This window comes from Streptopelia decaocto (genome assembly GCF_964273445.1).
Source record: "Streptopelia decaocto genome assembly, chromosome: 18".
Classification (NCBI taxonomy): domain Eukaryota; kingdom Metazoa; phylum Chordata; class Aves; order Columbiformes; family Columbidae; genus Streptopelia; species Streptopelia decaocto.
In genome coordinates, this window is record NC_138673.1 from 6,820,978 (window position 1) to 6,843,649 (window position 22,672).

The following is a 22,672-nucleotide window of genomic DNA, read 5'->3' on the forward strand; positions in this document are numbered from 1 at the left end:
GTCTTAACAGGATTTCTATCTGCCGTGGATTTGGTAATGGTTTCACTACTCCAGGATCAATCTAATATTAAATTTTCTTCTTCGGACACTCTGGAAAGGGACCAACAAGACCTCATGAAGACACAGGGGGATTCAGTATCCCCAGTTCAACAAACTGTGAGTAAGATGCCCCATTTCTGTTTCTCTTTCTTCAGAGGCACAAGTTTGGATAGAATATTCAACAATTGCTGTGCTGTTCATGTGAAAAGCCAAAAGTGTTCTGAGGTCAGATTTGCTTTCTGCAGGGATCTATGACAGAACATAATATTAACAGCTTTGACACACAGACCCACATGTAAATGAATGAAAAAGCTGCACCATGTTCCACTCCGCAGAAAGCAGGGCCTTTTACACCAGCTTCCCTTTGGGACTTCTTGAAATCTGGTTCTTCCACAAAGGCAGATATTCTTTTATCTGCTCTCCTAAAATACTGGAAGACCAACTTGGACTTAGAGGGGGGAAGAGAAAAGGAACCACTTGATAGTCTGATCTGCAGAATATTACATTTTCCCCTTCACTGAACACCATAACCTGCCCTTGGACTTAAGCATATCTTCTCAAATGGCACCCAAGTTGCTACTCATCCTTGATAGCAGGGAAAACATGCATAATTTCTAAATTGAATGTGCTCAACTTCAGGATCCAGCCACTAGTTCTTGTTAAGCCTTTCTCTTCTAGATTAAAGAGCACTTTAGAAGCTATTATTTTCTTTTTGCTAAAGTGTAAAAGGGAAGGGAGGAGATGAGACAGGAAGACGGCTAGAATGTCCGCCTAGAGCCTGCCTGTCTCACCAAATGAGTGTGGCTATGTTAATGAAAGGAAGTGATGTAACGAGCAACGTATCTGGCAGCCTGTAACACCATCAGATAATGAGATAAAGCTTATTTGACTAAACTTGTATATGACAAGACTTGCACTTATCATATTCCTGTCATTTAATCTTGCATCACGTGATCATACAGTCTTCTCCCTGAAACTGTCAGACTAACTAGGCAATAGTTACCTATGACACCCTGTTTTTCCAAAATAGCTGCACAAATTATGATCACTTCAGTCCTCTCAATGCTTTTATTAATTTAGCTTTGGATATCAAGTAACCAGAAAACCCCTGAGATCTTTTAGGGCTTCTCTGCATGAAGGTGGCTAAGACTAATAATTTTATACTTATCAATAATATTTTTAATGTACTTTTTTTTGCAAATAATATTTGCTCACACTAACCCTAAATAAATGGCAATAATTCATTGCAGGATAACCTCGGTTATAGTTGCCAACCGTACGAGTCAGACGGTAGGACAGAAAGGAAGAGTTCAGAGTCTTCTCACAGCCCCAGCCCTGCTTCTCCAGCCCAGGATCAAATTCATGGGAGATATCCCACAAACCAAGGAATTCACTGTGGCAAGAACAAATTTAAAGCATCTTTCAGTACTGAAAAATTCAGACGGTACAGTTACGAGGAAAGTACTGTAGGAAATTATGACAGGTTTCTCAAGAGCAGCAGAAACCCCTTTCACCCTTACAAGAGGCAGATCAGCGAAGACGTCTTCCAGGAAGCACATCAAGCGCTCCCACCGGAAGCTTCACCCTTCAAAAATGCTACAAGCATCAATGGTTTTGAGGGGCTACCAGGATCTGCAGGTCCTGACGAGTCAGAGTCATTTCCTACACACATTCCAAACATCTCTACAGAACAACCATGGTGTAACAGCCTCCAATACAGCACCACAGGTCAAGATCACAGTTCACAAGTCATGGTAATTTTTTTTTTTTTTCTGTTTTCAATGGCAAAAATATACTTTTGGAATTGTTTTCTAATCTATTAATGTGACTATGTGCAGCCTAGAGCTCAGGATAGACATCCATATTTATTTGTCAAAGTTCTCTATTTAATGGCCTTTCCCTACTGAAAAACAGTCCTCAGAAAGGTGCACAAGGACAAAATACCTTCCACGAGACACGATGCACGAATCCTAAATATCCAAATTCTTCCAGACAACAGGTTTTATATCAGTAATTGTCCTCAACTTGTATTTTCAAGGGACAAAAGTTCACAAAACAGTATTTTTCAAGCATGAGGACGCATGTATCAGATTTGTTACAAAACCTGACCTGCATTTTTATGGACACAAATAGAATAGAAACTCTAAGACATCAGTACTACTTAAAATTAAATATGTTTATGGCATGTGCAGTGTAAAGGTACCTGGGCTAATCCATATACTAGACAGAGGCAACTGCCTGTTTAGGGCAGCACAGAGATCCCTGAAAAGCAAGGTAAATATTACCCTCCAGTATCTCCACAGGGTATCTCTGCTGTGATCCAAAGCGTGAAGCGTATCTTCATAATCTAGTGCAGACAAAAACAATGTCTACATCTGCCAGGAGAGGGCCCTAACCACTGTTTGTAAATTGCTGTGAGGCAAAGAATTCGATGGTTACCAAAAGAAAGAGGGGTTAAAAAAATCTTGATTGGATTAGTTCACCAGGGAACGGAGGGATGTTGTCAGGGTACATACCCAGGGATTTAAGCCATTCAAGTTAAGGAGGAAATTGATCTAAATCTCTGATTTCCTGGATACTCATCTGTATTCTCCTCTGCCAAGTCTTTCCTGTGCATCATAGACATCACCCTCTAACTAATGACAAAACTTCAGTGTCAGCTTGAGGTACTGATAGTCTGCAAGATAAAAATCAATTAGTATGAAAAAGAGAGAGATGGAGACACACAAGCATGCTCAGGAATAAAAGCTGGAATATGCAGTTTGTGTGTGTGGTGAAAAAGGATAAACAGAAACTGACATATTCTGAATTGCTCTTTGTAGGGAAATTGACTGGGATTTCCTTTTTTCAAGCAGTAATTATATAAATGCAGGAAACAATGTTTCTTCTGGTACCAGCAGTATATAAAACAAATTCTATGTAACATTTACTGTGACAGAATCAAACACAAGTCAGAACAGTAACTAACAGAATTATTCTATTTTAAACAGAGGTGTTTTCTCTAATAACTCTTTCCTTAAATACTTTCTAGCAGGATTCAGACATCAAGCTTAGGACATCCCCACTGGAAGGGCAGCCCGGTTTGTACTGCTATCAGCCTCAAATGCAGCAGGTGTATTGCCCCTCACATCCCTTCCATCAGGTCAGTACAATATGTAGACAAAATCCCCTCTTATTTCTAGCACTATAATGGTGTAGTAGTTATGGTAATAACACAAAGTGATAGATGAAAACACTGCCTACTAAATTTGTGTTTGCATGGCCATGTTTGTATACAAACATTTTGTTTACAACAATGAGATCTTAAAGAACCACATTTAAATGGCATTTTAAAATGGTCAGCCAGAGGAAAAACAAACAAAAACACCTTGTAGAAATTGAATCTTGGTACTGCTTATATGTATTTTCACCATTATGCTCAAGAAAATTTGCTTTGAAACTAGATAAACTATATTATTAACATAGCTGTCGGTGGCCATATACTTAAAATTCAGATCAAACATAGAAAAACACCTTTAAAGCAAAATTTTAACAGCAAGATTATGTTTGCTTTCCTTGTGCTTGACGGCAGAAGATTATGTTTGCTTTCCTTGTGCTTGACGGCACACACATACCTTTTGCAATCTTTTGACTGTTACATCATCCCCAGTGAAAGATTATTCAGCTGAAGCATAATTGACAATAATGCTGCTGATGCATGAGAATGCACAATATTAAGGTTGTTCTTCCGTAATGTAACTATATTATTAATACTAAGAATGCGCAGGAGTAACTGACACCTTTTTCCTGAGTGTGTTTAGATGTCAGTTGAATACATGTCAGTTAATATTTTCAAATCAGTATGCAGACATTATCTTTGTAAAATCACACATATAGATTAATCTAACATATGATCCTAGTACATATTTATAGAGAGCCTCATGGAGAGCCTCCAAGACTTCTATGGCCTTTCTGAAACGATCAACAGGACAGTGTGGGTCAATAAGCACCCTCAAGTACCAAAACTCACATGCAGTAAACTTCTAAAATCAGGTTCCTATTACTGTCACCTTCCTGCTCGCTCAGCTCTGGCCGGCCCTGTCCACTAACTGGACCTTGTATTTACATCAGCTTAGGAACTCAGGGCACAGAGGTTCTTCTCCAACAAGGTGTTGCACAAGGACAGACCAACTTGCTTATGGCATCCAGGTACTACTGAGTTCAAATAGTTTCAATATCAAGGGCTTTTTGTACCTGCTGTCCTCAGTGGGTAGCCTTGCAAAACTTGCAAAGCATAGAGATGCTAGATACATGTGGGAAGGCACAGATAACACTACCATCCTAACTTACAATTTGATTCATTTTACTATTGTTATTTTAGAAGAAAAGGGTCCCAGATGAAGGGCTAATTTGCCACAAAAGTTTTGCTGCAAACATAAACTAGTTCCCCACTAGAATTGCAGTACAGACCTTGTGGATGTCCCACAGCACCATGCACCTCACACACAGCAAAAACGTGAGTTTTCTGCTTTAGCAGAAACTCCGGTTAGCTTTTTAATTCATCTGGATATTTTAACATTTCTTTATTCAGTCCAAAGTAGGCACCTTTCCCCTGTCACTGCTGATTTGATACCAGTATTATTACTATACGTTGACATTAACCACATTCAAAAAACCTACAAAATTAAAGCTGAAACACACCTTCTGGGAGTTGCTAGGCAAGACACAACAAGCACTAAGAGGAAAGTCTTCCATCCACCTGCAGGTTGGCACTGTGATAGACCTCTTACATGCAGCAGGTTTCTGTCAGACTTTTCAATATTTGCGCTTCTTAATGTTACTATAGTAAAAGTTTGGCAACATGTTCTACTACTCAAAGGGAAAAAACAGTGGGTATAAGCAGCCAAAGTCATAACAGGTAGAATTGCTGTCCATATGCCATAATCAGATACCAGGAAATGAAAGAACATGCAATACAAGACAGAGAAGTGGAATAACATTTTTTTGCATGAAGCAGCTCCAGTATTAATATTTCAGTAAGGTATTTGACACAGTCTCCCACAGCATCCTCACAGCTAAACTAAGGGAGTGCGGTCTGGATGACCGGGTAGTGAGGTGGACTGCAAACTGGTTGAAGGGAAGAAGCCAGAGAGTCGTGGTCAATGGGGCACAGTCCAGCTGGAGGCCTGTATCCAGTGCAGTGCCTCAGGGGTCAGTACTGGGGCCTATATTATTTAATATATTCATCAATGATTTGGATGAGGGAATAGAGTGTACTATCAGCAAGTTTGCTGATGACACCAAGCTGGGAGGAGTGGCTGACACGCCAGAAGGCTGTGCTGCCATCCAGAGACCTGGACAGGCTGGAGAGTTGGACAGGGAAAAATGTAATGAAATATAACAAGGGCAGGTGTAGAGTCTTGCATCTGGGCAGGAACAAGCCCAGCTTCCAGTATAAGTTGGGGAATGACCTATTAGAGAGCAGCGTAGGGGAAAGGGACCTGGGGGTCCTGGTGGAGAGCAGGATGACCAGGAGCCAGCACTGGGCCCTTGTGGCCAGGAAGGCCAATGGCATCCTGGGGTGGATTAGAAGGGGGGTGGTCAGTAGGCCCAGAGAGGTTCTCCTGCCCCTCTACTCTGCTCTGGGGAGACCACACCTGGAATATTGTGTCCAGTTCTGGGCCCCTCAGTTCCAGAAGGACAGGGAACTGCTGGAGAGAGTCCAGCACAGGGCAACAAAGATGCTGAAGGGAGTGGAGCATCTCCCTTATGAGGAAAGGCTGAGGGAGCTTGGAGGAGACTGAGGGGTGACCTTATTGATGTTTACAAATATATAAAGGGTGAGTGTCATGAGGATGGAGCCAGGCTCTTCTCGGTGACAACCAATGACAGGACAAGGGGTAATGGGTTCAAACTGGAACACAAAAGGTTCCACTTAAATTTGAGAAGAAACTTCTTCTCAGTAAGGGTGACAGAACACTGGAACAGGCTGCCCAGGGGGGTTATGGAGTCTCCTACTCTGGAGACATTCAAACCCACCTGGACGCCTTCCTGTGTAACCTCATCTGGGTGTTCCTGCTCCGGTGGGGGGATTGAACTGGATGATCTTTTGAGGTCCCTTCCAATCCCTAACATTCTGTGATTCTGTGATTTACATTTCAAATTTGAATGGAGCAGAGAAATTTAAATCACTAGGAAGTTACACTCCAGAGAATGAAGTGATGGATGTTCAAACTACACCTCATGTTTCATTAGAGGGATGAGAGCGATCAACACCATCAATTTTGTCCACATGATAAAATGGCCTCACCTTCCCCTTTGCTGGACACAAGGCAAATGATGACTCACAAGAAAAATTACTTCTTATTGACCTAAAAGAAATAGCAGACACTTACTGAAGTCACCTACCCACCCACTGTAAAACACGGACACCTTTTATGCCAGTTGTGTGACTGTAAAACCAGCTCAAGCCTGTCATACCAGACCATTCCCTGGCCTCTGTTCCCTCAAAAAGGACTAATGAAACTAATAAAACAGAAATAATCCTTCAAACGCCCAGCTCTTGCCTTTGGTGATGGCATCACGACCAGTCCAACCTCAGCATCGCTTCCTTTCAAAGAGCCACTGAAACCAATAAAATCGAAACTATTGTATGAACTGACCAGTTTTCTACTCTGGTGGAAAATCTGCACAAATGCAACAAAACAGGCGGCACAGAACCACACATGGAAATTAGCTCACAGCTGTTCTGGAGACTGCAGTTTTGCCTGTTATTTAACAAGGCAGGACATGATTAATTATGTACATCTCATTTCTTTCATCCTGCTTACTGTAGCAAACAAATGAGTGTATTCGGTATGTTTTTCCATGTTCCATTTCAGGCAGTTTAATGTTAGAAAGATAAAAGCAAACAGGCAAAAACTCAAGCAACAACATTAAAATTATGGAGAAACTGAAATAAATTATTCGGAATAAATAAACTGAACATTTTGCAAGCACACGATAACTCTTCACAAGCATTTTAAGGGGACAAAGATCAAGAGCAACAGAAACTATTGTTCCAAAAATAGGAACAACAGTAAGAAACTAAGGAGATACATAAACTAATTGCCTAGAAAATTTTTCCAACAAGTCTGGAAAGCTACATTATAAATCTTTCAGAAGAATCATAAAAACCTCATGACCCAGGCAGGACTTCTAGAGGTAAGCAGTAAAACACCAGAACAGAGCTCAGCAATCTTTGAGTACTAGGGAAGGCATGCAGGGAGATTTTTTTAATAGCATATGACACGACTCCTAATTTTGGCCATGCCCTAGCCCTGGTATCTGGAAAGATTTATCTGTAGGAGGCAGAAATTCATCTTGCACTGAGCTCTGAGTTCAGTGGGAGCCTTTGCCTCACAGAGAGCCAACTGATGGTATCTCACCTTAGCAGGGTAGCATTTCTTTGTTCTTGAAAGTTGCTTGCTGGCAGGTTTAAACTGTAATTTGGAAGAGAAAAATATGTGACCAACTGCTGTGTTAAAAAATTGACAGCAAACCTACAGAAACTCTGATGCAGTCGAGGCTATCTATATATTTTCTCCCCCCTTTCACATATTTTTTGGCATTAGCATATGTCTGTCTCTTTAATCCCTTGAAGAGGTAACTGAGCATTTCAGTCTCAGGGTTCTGCTGCTTGTCCCAAGGGGTGGGCTGAAGGTAGCACAAATGCTATCTGATTTTAGGTGTCCCAGCTATTCTTTTTAGCTTTTTGGTATAGAAAATGGAGAAAAAGAAGCTGCTTGAGGTAGTGGGTAACAGCATTTAAGCTCCTGGCCTTTTGGAGAGACCTGTTTGTTGTCATTGACTACGAGGGAACCATTGACACTGAAGCCTCACAGCACAAGTCAGGCAATATGAAAATCCATCTGGGCTGCCAAAGGAAGAAATCTCTCCTATGCCCCTCTCCAGACCCACCATCACTAACTTACTCTATAGCACATCCACTTTAATATATATTCTGCTGCCATTGGTTCACTACAGCTTCTGTTGTTTGGGTTTTTTATTGCCTTGCTCAATAACAGCAAATAGAATGGATGTGTTGAGATGCTAATTCTCTTGGGAATTAATTTTCCACACTTTGAATTTTTGCCTTGTTGAATCCCTCTCCACCTAAAAACACAATAACAAAAAAAAAAAGCACAGAAAACCAAAGAAGGCTCCATCAAAACTTTCCTGTTCCTTCCTATATTTTTAGTGGTGTTACTTAATAAGCTTATTTTCCAATGCCACACACTGTTTAAAGTACTTTATTCTGGTTTGGTCTTTTAATTTATGTATAGAAAATTATACCATTGATTTATTTGTCTGCACGGGGCAACGTTCAGTGAGAGGCAGAGACGGCTAACATCCTTCAACTGGAAAAGAGATGGCCAAAGGAAGATATATGCTTTAGATCTATAAAATAATTGATTATCCGGAGACAATTAATAGCACACAGTTACTCCCATTTTTCACAAGAACTCAGTAGCATAACACACAATAATAAAAGAAAATACTCTTTTTTTTACATACTTCAATTTGAAACACATTGCAACAGATTCAGGTAGCAGCCAACATATCAGTGAGTTCTTCTTCATACATGCCCCACTTCTCCTACTTCTTCAGCATCAACTAGTAATATTATTGTTTTGCAATACTGTGCTAGAATGAATTTAGATCTGACTTGGCATGATGGCTAATAAATGTAGGCAGAGGACAATACCCTAATAACTAAATAGTTTAATACTGTTACTAAGAAATATTTTTAGAGCTTGTTTCTAAGCCAAGTAACATCTTTTTTATTGTGCCATCAGTATCCCTCAGGAGGCAGCTATCCTCTGACTTACCTTACTTCTTCGCACTACCCTTATCAAAGAATCGCTCCTCAAAGCAGTCAAGAATCCCAGCAGCCTCTATTTCCCAAACCCATCTACTCCTACAGGTAACAATATATTTTTTCAACCTATGATGTTACAGGAAATACACTGTTTACCCATGGCCTATTTCCAGCATAATTTGCAATAACGTGCTTACTCTTATTTGTCGTGCTCGCGGTGTGCTCTGTCCTGTTTGCGCAAATCACAAGACGTTTCAGACTCTGGGGCCAATGCAGAGGGAGTGAAATGTTTTAAAGCATGTGAACAGTCTTGATCACCCCCACAAAAGCTAGACGTTTCTCTAATACAAAATCTTAGGTGTTGCAAATTTCATCAGACAACACCAATCACATTTAGCTGTCTTTTACAGGACCTGTGTTTAAACTATTTTTTTTTCACTTGAGCAAGAAAATGCCTAGAAAACATATCAAATATGCAAGTCAGCACACAGGTTTAGCCCCACATAGCAGTCTAACAAAGTAGATTAGACAATTAAATTTTAATTATACCTTCTGTCACTATTGATATTCTCTTTGTGGCCTTTACCAGTTTAAGCATTCAAACACAACCTCAAATAAATACACACTAGCAGGATTTGAAGGCTGTAGTCTTGATTACGCTTTCTATTACTTCATGTTAAACCCAGGCTGGACTTTCTACACGCACTTTGAGGAGATTGCTTATAAACAACTGAGTGAAAACACATTACGACAGTGAAAGCCAGAGTAGTTACTCTGGCTTATTATGAAAAATAGCAGCCTTTTTTTTTCTGCTTCTGAGGAAGCATGCAGAACAGGCTAAAATACTTTTCTTTTTCTCCCTAAAGCATCCTGATCTTCATGGCACTCAAAAACAGCAAGACAGGGAGCTTGCCTGTCAGTGAGATTTACAATTTCATGACGGAACACTTTCCTTACTTTAAGGTGAGTTCCATGGGGAGGGCGGAAAAAATTAAAATCACACTCTAAGCTTACCTGGCAGCAGAGGGAATACGGGAGAGGATTCAATCTATGAAAAGGGATACTTTCTTAGTAGATTAATATAAAATCAGTTATACACTACACACCTTCATGATCACAAACTACCCAGCATTTTAGGCCCAGGCAGAAATATTGATGTGAAATGTGGTTCTATTTAACACAAAATGATATTAAGAACTGTTCTGACTTAGAGTTTGTATAGATAACAAGTGGCCATTCTTCAGTAAAAACTCATAGAAAGGATAAATATTTTTAAAAACACATCCATTCTTTCCTCTCAGATCTCAAATACAGGCAGAACTGGTCTTGTGGCTTCCTCTGCCATCAACAGCACCTCCAGACTCATGTGGAAGCAGAGGTTCAAGGTTATCTTGCTCTGTTCTGGAGCTGGGACATCCGTCTTGGGCAACTTCATCACTTGCATGCACTGTACAAAGAAAAGTATAATATGTGATAAATGGTACTAAGCTCATAATTACAGAGTAATGGTGGTGAAGGCAAGGGTGTACTGTTTGCAGCAGATATTATTGAAATTCAGATCTATGCTGTAAGAGAGTGGTTTGGTGCACATGGAACACAAGTGGAAAAAGATTAGTCAGCACATGATCCAAGAGCAGAGGTGTCACAGTTAAGATTTTGTTTAAAGAGCTATAATAGAATAATCGACTGCAGCTCAAAACAGAGCTTTATTACTGCTGATTCTTCAAAAATATCTCACTAGACGTCCAGATCAGGTGACCCACAAGTGTTAGCAAGGCCCAAAAATGAAAATATTATGCTTATGGGCACTAAGCCCTGTCTACCTCTGGTCTTTACAGCAGCCCACAGAATTATCAATATATGGTAAAAGCTAATATCCTCTAACCTACCTTTTTGGAGAGACTTCAGCAAGATAAGGTCATATAAAAGTCAACAAAGAACATTTTGTTATTGCTACTAGAACTCACTAAAGAGCAGGATACAACAGGGGAGGGGAAGCAATTTAAGTTGGAGAGAAAGAGTACAAGTGTACACAGAACCTTGCTGGAAGACATTAGATGATACAAGCCTAGTCAAATTAACTTGTATTCGCTGCCACAGCAAATTCAGTTTCTATGATGCAACAATCTCATTTCTAGTTGAAACAGAGCAACCCAACTCCTACGTCCTTAAAAAAAAAAAAAAAAAAATCTACGCAGCTAAAGCTGAATTACTCTTTGATGTACCTCTCCCTTCTCTTGAGACCTAGATTTAAAGAGAAAGAGTTTTGCAAGATCACCGAACTCTTTAAACTTCAAGAGGTGGTCAGGATCAATGGGTCTGCACAATAATATTCTTTGCTTGTCATCCTTTTTTTTTTTGGTAGTGATTAGCAAGTCTAACAGAAAGCTTTAATCTTGTTAATTGGAGTTATTACTAGTGGTCCAAGAGGTTAGAAAGGTCTGTGGTCTGATGGAACTTAGAGCAGCAAGTATTCTCTTGCAGCGTCCAATTCCACACAGCTTTGTCCACAGTACGTTGAATGCAGAAACCACAGGAGTGAGCCAGAGCAAGGAGATTCCAACTCTACAAGAGCAACTTCAGTAACCAAAGCTCAGTTCATAAACAGACAATCAAATATTAACTTAAACTGGTGAGATGAACTGGTGAGTTGTAACACGAACACACTGCTGGAGTGTTCCTCCAGGGCCTGACTGGGTAAACGACTATTTTTCAGTGCTCAGCAATACCGAGTTTAACGCAAGAACCTGTTCAACTCTTGGCAGTAGTCTCCAGAATAAATCCGTGTACTTCTTGCTCTTACGTTTTTAAAACTATCTCACAGTTTACACCCCCACACATTCTGAAAACCTCTGAGAAACACATGCCACTCCCATCTGCTCTGGTGCCTAGCAGAAACACTAATTATCCTGTCTAGATACACACAGAGGCATATGCAGCCTCATGTGCAGGGCAAGAAACATGAATATTCTTTCAGGTTGGCTCATTCAGTAGCTGAGTACATATCTTACCTAGGAGGAGTGGTTTTATTTACTTTTAGAACTGCCAGAAAGCAACTGCAAGTGAAAAAAAATCTGATTCATCACCTTTAGTATTACCCTATGGCAAAAAAGAGTTTTAAAGGATTTGTTGGGGTTTTTTGTTTGGTTGGGGTTTTTTGTTTGTTTTCTTTTTTGTTGTCTCACCTATAGGACTGGCTAGCAGAACAGTGAAATGCTGACATCAGGTGGGCCAAAAGGGTAGAAACTGTGCTGCTATGAAGGGAAAATAATTTCTCTTTCACTGAATAACATGTATTTGACTTCCACAACCAATTCTTTTTTAAATTAAGAAAGCAAGTATTAAATTTGACCCTCAAATTATTCAGTTAGGCTATTAACACTAACCCACAAGACAGTGCTTCATGACAAGCTAGGAAATAATTGATTTTACATTTGTGGTAACAGTGGAATTTCTGTCCAAGTGTGTTCAAATATTCATGGTGTATCATGTGAAAGCAAAAGCAGACACAAGTCCATTTATAAAATATGATCTTAGGGGAAATCTGTTACAGTATTTCTTCTCTCATCTCTCCAAATGCAGATGTTTTGGAAAGAATATAATTTGACTGACACAGGTAAAGCTACAGTATTTTTTTAAATTGGTCTTACCATGACATGGTAAGTTGAGCTGGACTAGCAGTTGCATCTATTACAATAAATTTTGGTTTCTCAGATTGATTCCTACCACTATGTAGCAAGTCATTTTTCACAGAATCACAGAATGTTAGGAATTGGAAGGGATCTTAAAAGATCACCTAGTCCAATCCCCCTGTCGGAGCAGGAACACCCAGATGAGGTTACACAGGAAGGCATCCAGGCGGGTTTTGAATATCTCCAGAGCAGGAGACTCCACAACCTCCCTGGGCAGCCTGGTCCAGTGTCTGTCACCCTCACTGGGAAGAAGTTTCTTCTCAAATTTAAGTGGAACCTTTTGTGTTCTAGTTTGAACCCATTACCCCTTGTCCTGTCATTGGTTGTCACCAAGAAGAGCCTGGCTCCATCCTCGTGACACTCACCCTTTAGATATCTGTGAACATTAATAAGGTCACCCCTCAGTCTCCTCCAAGCTCAAGAGATCCAGCTCCCTCAGCCTTTCCTCATAAGGCAGATGCTCCACTCCTCAGTTTTATCTGTCACGCATTGGAAAAAGCTCTTCCTGTTGTCCTTGACCCCTCTCGCCAGGTTTAATTCTAAGGAGGCCTTAGCTTTCCTAGTTGCCTCCCTACACCCTCTGACAACAGCCTTATATTCTCCCCAAGTGGCCAGCCTCTCCTTCCATGATCTATAAACTCTCCTCTTCCACTTGAGCATACCCAGCAGTTCCCTGTTTAACCATGCAGCCCTGCTCCCTTGGTTTTTTTTTCTTTTTCTTTTTTTTTTTAAAGATTAAATTGCAGTGACAATGAGCTAAGACAGTTCTACTCAGATATGCAACAAATAGCATTGTACGGTACCTACCAAATGAAAAGCAAGGAAGTGACACATCAGGAATTTACTATAGGAATCTTCTGATCTGAACAAGCATACCCATTGCATGACTAAGTAAGCAGAGACGAGTGAAATCAGATAAACAAACACCAGACAAACTTATGTGCAATAAAAGTGTCATTTCTTCAAGATCAGTATTTCAGACTAGCAAGCAAACAGGCATTTCCCATCAGAATCTGAACATGACCGTTGTGCTGGGTATTTCCCCCTTCATCCCTTACAGCAATACTCATTTTCAAAGTTATTTTACATGCAATTAGATGGGGAAAAATGCTTGTAAAACTTATATTGTATAAACAGAGGGAAGATTCTTTTTTTTTTTCCACCAGGTTCTCTTTTCTTTCCATTCTTGCAGTAGAATGCAAAACTGTCCTCAAGGAAAGGAGGGAATTTTGTTTCTCTCATTGATCAGTAACCACCTAAATAAAAATAAAATAATCATTTTAATGAAGCTTTTCTGTAACCTGAACAATACATATAAGTCCAGCTTCTACCACTGAGTTAAAAATAAACACAAAGCAAAAAGTTGCAGTGATCAGATGTAGAAACCTGCATCTCATCCGTGGGGCTTGTGATTAAACAATTTGGTTATATAATAGAATTAGTCAGCTTATAAAGCTACACCTACAGTAACCCGCTAAAATTATTTTGAAGTCTGGCCGGACACTTAATTTGAGTCCAAGTAACATGTAGTCCTTCCATGAAGTGAATTTTTTCTAGGTGTTCCAAAATAGACTAAGAAGGTAGATTTCTGTTAGCTCACAGTTCTAGAATCTAATTCTTTACATAGTCAATTATTACAATTTGCAAATTCACCCTTAAAAATCCAGCAGCCGCTCCGACAAGGCCAACTGTCTTGTTTAGGAGATCAGTTACTATTTTATCTGATTCCTCCCTTCCCACACAACATGACAGTAACATTTTTGTGGCTTCCTTCTAACATACAAGTTCCATATTGTAGAAAGTATAAACTAAACAGCTTTTCTTATAACCTCATCAATCAAAACAGAGAAATATTTTGGGATTTTTTTTTTTTTTTCCCTGGAAGTTCCATTCTTAGATTGGATTTGTTTTTGCAGACAGCTCCCGATGGCTGGAAGAACTCTGTACGCCACAACTTATCCTTGAACAAATGCTTTGAGAAAGTTGAAAACAAGTCAGGCAATTCTTCTCGGAAAGGCTGTTTGTGGGCCCTAAATCCAGCCAAAATTGATAAGATGCAAGAGGAGCTTCAGAAATGGAAGAGGAAAGACCCAGTTGCTGTGAGGAAGAGTATGGCAAAGCCAGGTCAGTAATTTATTAGTGTCTTCAGTTCTCAAACTGTGGTTCCCTGAACTTTTCTTTCCAATAGCCTCTAAGCTGTATAAGAATTTATACATTGTTTAGGAAAGCATTTGAGATTTTTCTTCCTGGTTATAAAGCAATTGGCGAAGTAATTTTAAAAAAATATTTTTTTTTTAAAGGCAGAATTAAATAAGCCGTGGTTTTGCAGGAGTGCTTGCAAATAGGCACAAAGATGCCCCACCAAGAAAACAATCTCTCTTGACATCTCGTTAAACTTCAGTCAACAGTGAATAGGTACTATAGAACAAAATCTGAAATTAACTGATAAGTATTGATCCATCATCCATTTTTTTCTTGTTTTGTAGAAGAACTTGACACACTGATAGGCGACAAAAGTGAAAAGCTGAGATCTTCAGTCGTGTCCTGCAGCCCGACCGGTGTTGCAAATGCATCCCTTTCCAGACAGATGGCAGTCCAGCCCCACTCCTTGTGCCAGCCCTCTCTTTCCTCCGGTGTCCCACAGCCCTTACAGAGCATCCACGCACCAGGAGCCCTACATGTCAAGAACCCATTACCAAATCTGCTCGGTGGGCAGCAAACTGCGTGCTATACATCACCACAGGGTTTTCCTCAAATCTCAAGTACATTAATGCAACAGTCACCCGACCCTCAGACGCTTTTTCCTTCTGGGGAGGCTCAAAGTGAACTCAGAACTCAGCCCAGCATCACGCAGGATTCACCAGTGCCGGCGCAGAGCCCCCCCAGCTGCGGGGGGAAGCTGCTGCCCGAGCCCCCCACGGCCAGGACGGTGCAGGACACACTGATGCAGGAGGGGGATCTCAGCAACGACATCGATGCTCTTAATCCATCCCTGACTGATTTTGATCTCCAAGGTAGGTATCCAAGGCATTTCTATTTGGAAGTCAGGCTTGTTCTATTACTAAGTTACCTTTTGCACAACATGGAATTTTGCATTATGTCTTTAAAAAGTTTCCCAAGAAAGCTAAAAATTTAAACATAGAGCTTAAAAAAATACCCTGCTTACGCCTGACTATGCTGATATTAAATACTGCAATACAGTATTTAGAATGTAGCTTTTTAAATTCAGATATCTTTTCCACTGAAAACTACTCAAGCACAATTATTTGGTGCATATCAAGAGAACCGTCATGTGAGGAGCACAAAGAGAGATAATTTTGATTGAATTTTCATTTCTTGTGACTTATCAGGTCAATTGCTTATCCAGCAATTTAGTTTGCAATTCACAGAACACAACACCATAAGAATACAAGGAGTTCAGTCGTGCAGTAATATTATTTGCAGATTTGTCCCATAAAATGCAATTAGCTCTTCCGTATCTTATGGAAGCAATTTCCCCTTTCAAAATTAGCGTGAGGTTTTTTTTTCAAATAGAAGTTATGCTTCGTAAAGATACATTTGCAACAGAATCTCACCAATTATCATGTGACATAATTTTCTTAAATTAATGCTGTTTTCTCCCAGATTTAAATTTATTATAGAGACAGACAAATAATAACTATCTAAATGATCTTTTTCCTTTCTCAATCACAAGTGATTAAGTGTACCTACACACACAGCACATATAACCGTATAGCTATGATTTCTCCCATAAAACAATGTTTCAAACAGCATATATAAAGGAAGCTGAATCAATCCACTTTGTTTCATTATAGGCAATCTTTGGGAGGAGCTGAAAGACGACAGCCTAGCTGTGGATCCTCTAGTTCTCATCTCCTCATCCCCAACGTCTTCCCAATGTTTCCCTTCCCACTGCCAGATGGAGAACAGCAGCAGCACCAACGCCAGCATGCAGAACGGAACCGTGCACAGCAACGTCCCTGACCTGCAGCTCACTACTCTTTACTCTGCCTTCATGGAAGTGGATACAGTGTCTCCCGCCTACCTAAATAATTCCGGATCCAAACCTATAGCACTAATGTGAACCACGCACCAACATAATAATTAGTATTATTTTGTCTAAATCCAGTCCTAACCATCACACACACACACCCGTCTGATTTATGCCAGCTGAAGCTGTGTCCACCAGAATAAATATAATATTTTTCCAGAACTCGCCCACAGGATATGTAGCTTTACTATGATAATTTTCTACAGATCTGTACTAAAAAGGGTTTTAACTATTTAAAGAGTATATTGTTAACAGCTGGACTGGTCAACACCATCTTAATCAAGCCACTCATCTTCTGCATCTTCCAGAAACAAATTACTATAGGAGGAAAACAAACCATTGACTTTTTTTTTTTTCATGAAAGCTGCTTGCAAATGAACATAGAAGTCAAAGCAAACAATAATGTAACTTATTTCCTCGATCAAATGATGTCAACAACATCTGCCATAGAAAACTCAAAAAAAAAAAATCTGCATATTAAAACATTTATGGTCCCCTTGAAAGTTCTGTGTCTTGAGAAACAAGAACATAAAAATCCGCAAGTATTAGAAGACAGAGGACTAGCTGCTGACAGACTAAATCAAAGCAACAAATATACTTTACTGTGTTTAAAAATAAATTTAAGACTCTGCTTTTTTAATAAAAAAGAACAAAACAATTTAGTAGAATTTTTACTTGGCTGGAAATTATTCACATTCATTCCTCTATTTTTGTCCACATAAGCTGAACAGTAAGATGACCTATTCAACCATTAAATCAAGAATTTGAAGAATTCTAACTAAAAAAGAGAACAACATTGTTGCAGTCAGTCAAATGCAGAGACCATCTCTATTTTAACATCTGACACATCCAACAGGGTTTAGTATAATGCTAAACTAGCCTTTGCATGAGGACAGTGTCTGGCTCCTAACATGAACTAAAGTAAGGCATTTCAGGAGCCAATTTCTTAGGAACACACTTTTCTCTCTGATTTATCACAAAATTGCTGCTGTGACGTGACAGAACAGTGTTTTATTTCAAGTGAAGCAATCTAAAACAAGCCATTTAGGGCAGGAACCTTTAACAACACTAAGAAAAATAGTCTACAGACCCAAAATGTCTGAAATGATCTCTCTATTCACATATTATGGAAATTCAGAAGAAACTAATGAGGTTACATTTGAGTCAGACTGGGTCACTTACACTATGAAAAAGCAGCAAGGAATTCCAAAGAACAGAACAGACCAGGTAGAAGAGTGAGATAGTATTAAAATAAATGCATGCAGGTTTGAAGAGCCTGCTCTGTCACAGCAAGGTGGGAGCACTGCCAGTTAAGGCTGAAGCCAAATGCAGGTTCCAGTCTACAGCCTCAACCGTGCCTACTAGCCCAGGCTTAAACCAAAATCAGATTAGAGGCAGACAGATAGAGAAGATTTAGGAAGAACACATGTGATGCAACTCTGTAATCCCTTTAGGCAGCTATCAAGAAATGCTCACTTCACTTGAGCCCCTCTTCCTCTGCATTCCTGCAAACAGAATATGCAGAGTGAGAAATGCAGTCAAGTTTGCCAAGCTGTTCTATGCAAAAAACAAACACAACAACATACACAAATAAAAAAACAGCAGAGAGTTATGCAAACATCCTAGAGTGAGGTGAATCAATTCTTGACCATTCTAACATTTAGATAAAGAAATAATTAAAAAATTAAGTATGCTGCATCATTAGAAATGTGCATATTGAATTATAAACCTAAAGCATATAGTAAGTATAAAGCTGCTAGACATTATATTCAAGATAATTTAAAGAGTTACCAAGGTACGAATAAATACCTAGCAAGTACAAAATTTAAAAGCAATAATATATATCCCAGATGCCTTTTTTGAAAAAATAATCAAACAAATGTATATCCTCATATAACCATGCACTGAGGAAAAGCAAAAGCAACCCACCCCTTGCTCTGCACTCCAGCAGCATGTTTTAGTGTCCCTGCTGACTCTGCAGCACACAGCAACTATTACTCCTTGAAGTACATCAACACCATTCTTAAGTGAAAAATAATAATAATATTGGGTAATAAGATGACTGACAAATATTAGACTCTTTACAGCAGATCTGTAATAAAATATTTGTGATTAAAGCAAATCCATGGCACATGAAAAATCTGTTAAAATTGACTATATGATTCTAGACAACATTTCACCAAGATAAGCTACATATCTGCTACAGAAACTTCAGATTCACAAATTTTAAATCAAGAAAAGCTAAGCTGCTCTTTCTGTGTTAAAGACTTATAATTTATGGGCATATACAATTAATTCACTATTTGTAAATTCATATGTGTCATTCATATACTCTGAGATCTGTGTTTAACAGGCCAGGAAATTCTCTCCGATACAACAATATATCCCATGCTTGTGACCACACATGTGATCACGAGGTGGAGCAAGAGGAAGAAACAGAGAGAAATCAAAGTGTCATAGTGTATTCTGTATTTTTCCTGGTAATGAGTCTTTGAAGAACAAACAGACATGAAGAACAAAAGGGAAAAGAACACTTCAACATGTTTTTTCTTGTGTTTTGCTTGCCATTCTTAACATACTGTATCTACACAAGAGACTTGTCCTCCCTGTATAATTATAAAGTTATTTATTCTAAGCATCTTAAAGTATTTTCTCCAATATATTCCATATTTAACATGGTTGGACATTTCATATAACTTAAAAGTCATTACTTTATATTTCATATATTAAAAAAGAAAAAAAAAAAAAAGACTGCAAGTTATTAACTACTATAAGTTGTCTAGGCCTCCCCCACCCCACACGCTCCCTTTAGGCTTTTACATCTATCTTCAGTTTAGCATTAGTGATTCTAGTACACACACAAAAAAACTCATTGAAATAAGGATGCATGAGAAAAAAGTCGTACCATAAATTACAATTCTGAAACAACTATTTTTAAAAAATTAAAAATTGCTCTCCATCATCTTTGCCAAGAGGAGACTGAAGGGTGACCTCATTAATGTTTACAGATATCTAAAGGGTGAGTGTCACGAGGATGGAGCCAGGCTCTTCTCGGTGACAACCAGTGACAGGACAAGGGGTAATGGGTTCAAACTGCAACACAAAAGGTTCCACTGAAATTTGAGAAGAAACTTCTTCTCAGTGAGGGTGACAGACACTGGCCCAGGCTGCCCAGGGAGGTTGTGGAGTCTCCTACTCTGGAGACTTTCAAACCCGCCTGGACACCTTCCTGTGTAACCTCATCTGGGTGTTCCTGCTCCGGCGTAGGGATTGCACTGGATGAGCTTTCAAGGTCCCTTCCAATCCCTAACATTCTGTGATTCTGTATTTAACTGCTTCTATTTAAGTTTATACAGAAGCATATTCCTTATCTTGTGCAAGTACTTTTAAAATAAGTTTTGACACAGTCACTGATAGCACAGTAAACATTTTCTTAGAACTTGCAGAGCTGGTGACACCTTACTTTGTTCCTGCCATAAGAATTTTGCACACATCACAAACCTACTGAAGATTTATTTGCATTAAAGACCATTTTAGTAGTACTCTGAAAACAGGAGGAGAAAGGAGGAAAAGAATGAAGTTTTCCCAATCCAAGGCTAGCAATGTTTGCTTAATCAGCCTAAACCAAACACATTATGCAAGCAGCTATTTCTGTCTATGGAAAAAAAAAAAAAAAAAAAAACCAAACACAAAACCGAACACACTTATGTGCAATTACCATAAAAATATATTACCGAACAGAAGAAAGTGTTCATTGTTGCCCTCTCCAACATATGATTAGGAAAAATGTGCATGCTAAACTTTAGGATTTATTAGTTTAACCTTCTTTTTTAATTGTATATTTCATTTAGACCTTGGAAAATTCAAATAGTAGCAATTCATATTGGAACTATGTTGTCAAGCGCTCTCTTCTTGAGTTGAGCTCAAATTTACTGTCACAAGACTTTTGGCTAAAGTAGGCTGCCTCCCATATGTTTTCCTATTCTTGGTATAAAACCATTGCCCCTGAAGATTCATTTGCTTTTCTTTATACTGTTCTGTGTAGATACATTCATATCTTTGCACAATCTTTCAAGACCCTGACACAGCAGTAAGCTACTTAAAACCAAGGGTGATTACTAAGTCTTACGGAATAGAAGTATTAAATAGCACGTCAGTATTACTTTATGTTTCTCACTTTGTACACAAAGCCTGAAGAGTGCAGCTGACTTAGTGGCACTTTCAAATAAATTTAAACTATCAGCTGAGACAAATGCTTGGATTCCAGAATTCAGTTTATCAGTGCTGATGCTCCATTTTTATACTTCAATCAGACTTCCAGATCCATGTGGAAATGTTCGTGTTCAGACTACTAAACATCAAAAATGGTAAAAACTTTTACATAAGCTTTTTCTGACCTCTTAATCCATTTCTAGTCTAACACCAAAAAAAAAAAACCACCACAAACCACTATCTGAAGAAGAACTATATGCATCCTCTCACTGCAATAATGTAAATGGAAGCTTTAAATTAGTGTTTCCCACATGTAGCCATAGCAAAAAAATTGAGAACTACTGCTTTGTTCTTCACTAAAATAATGGAGTTAGTTCATAAAATAAAATTTAAATCCAATCCTTCCGAGAAGTACAAAAGGGCAAATTTTTTGTTGTACATACAAAGAAACAAAGACACACAAACAATACTTGTTTACACTGAAAATAAACACCATTACTGCGTACAGCATTTATTTCCCCTGGCTGCTTCTCAGTCAGCTGGCACATTGACCAAAAATCTCAGATACTAGATATCAACATAACTAATACTGAATGGATGATGAGCTGTCAGGTCTCAGCAAATGACCATCAATGTGATGGTGGGAAGCTGGTAGTCAGTGCTGTTCAGCACACTGTAATAATAACTTTTTAATCTTATCTCCACATCAACACTGGGCACCTTTCTAGTAGCCTTTACTTACAGATTTCTAAGTTTGGGCTAAATAGAGTGAGGGGCACATACACAGGAGAAAGCCAGCCTGGAATTAGTTTCCAAGGTCTAACGAGTTCACACCAACTTTGCTGCAAATAATTTTTTATGACTAGAAAGTGTTCTACAGGCCTCAAAGCCAACAAATACTGATGAACAGACTGCAGTTGCTACTAAACCTCCCTAATTCAGCCATTTTAGCTGAAGGCTTCCTATTCTGGATCTATCGATTTTTGACCCGGGCTACAGGGAAGGTGAATAAAGCCATTGAACTCCTGAGAACACCGACTAGGCCCAGCTGCACACCAAAGACCGCCATTGGCCGCATTACTAATTTTTTTCATTCACATGACCGCCAACGGAAAATTAATTACGTCAACTAACGAGCAGCAGGCACCGGCGCGGTGGACGGCAGCCTTCCAAGTGCGCCCCTGAGGTGATTTACCGAGACCCACCTCGCCGGCAGCGCCTCCCCGCCGCTCGGCCGGGCGCCGTGCCCGCGGAGCCGCCCCCTTCCTGCGGCCCTGTCGCCTCCCGGGAGCCGCCTCCCTTACGACAGCGACCGGCCCGGGGAGCGGCGACAGCGACGGGCTGCGGGGAGTCCTCGGTTCACACAGCGCGTGACCGCGGGCGGGGGGCGCCCAGACCCGCCCGCTGATTGGCCGCCGGTGGGGTTTTGAAGGAGAAGGCGGGAAGGGCCGTTGGGCGCGCGCGGGGCGCTCGCCGCCTCACGGCGCCACCACAGCCCCGGGCCAGGAGGGGCCGCGACTTGTGGTGCCGGGAACAGGCGCGTTAAGTGAAGGTGAAAGGCCTGGCAGCGGGCGCGGATGAGTAATGAGCTAAACCCGAGGCAGGTGTGGCTCGGCATTTCCTACAGGCTTTGCTTTCCTCTCCAGGGAGGTGGCTGCCCAGAAGATTTGTGCTGTTAAAGTGCCTGCAAGTGGCCACGCACCGAATTCTCTGCAAGTCAGTAACAAAATGCACCAAGAGAAGGGAATTTACACGATTTGGATGAACAAAGACTTTTAAGGTCTCTACTGAATAGCTTAATTTCAACCACATGAATAAGCCCAGCATGTTTGTGCTTGT

The 22,672-nt window shown here is 39.9% G+C and overlaps 1 protein-coding gene across 1 annotated transcript; it reads left to right on the forward strand.

The window, feature by feature from the left end:
• Nucleotides 1-36: 36 nt before the first annotated feature.
• FOXN1 (forkhead box N1) lies at nt 37-16,871 on the forward strand (the record flags this gene model as incomplete). The annotated part of the gene is made up of 8 exons (XM_082068630.1): nt 37-156; nt 1,290-1,793; nt 3,071-3,181; nt 8,856-8,983; nt 9,745-9,841; nt 14,487-14,694; nt 15,057-15,584; nt 16,386-16,871. The coding sequence occupies 8 exons, from the start codon at nt 37-39 to the stop codon at nt 16,652-16,654; spliced, it is 1,965 nt and encodes a 654-aa protein (XP_081924756.1). The 3' UTR covers nt 16,655-16,871.
• Between the last annotated feature and the right edge of the window lie 5,801 nt (nt 16,872-22,672).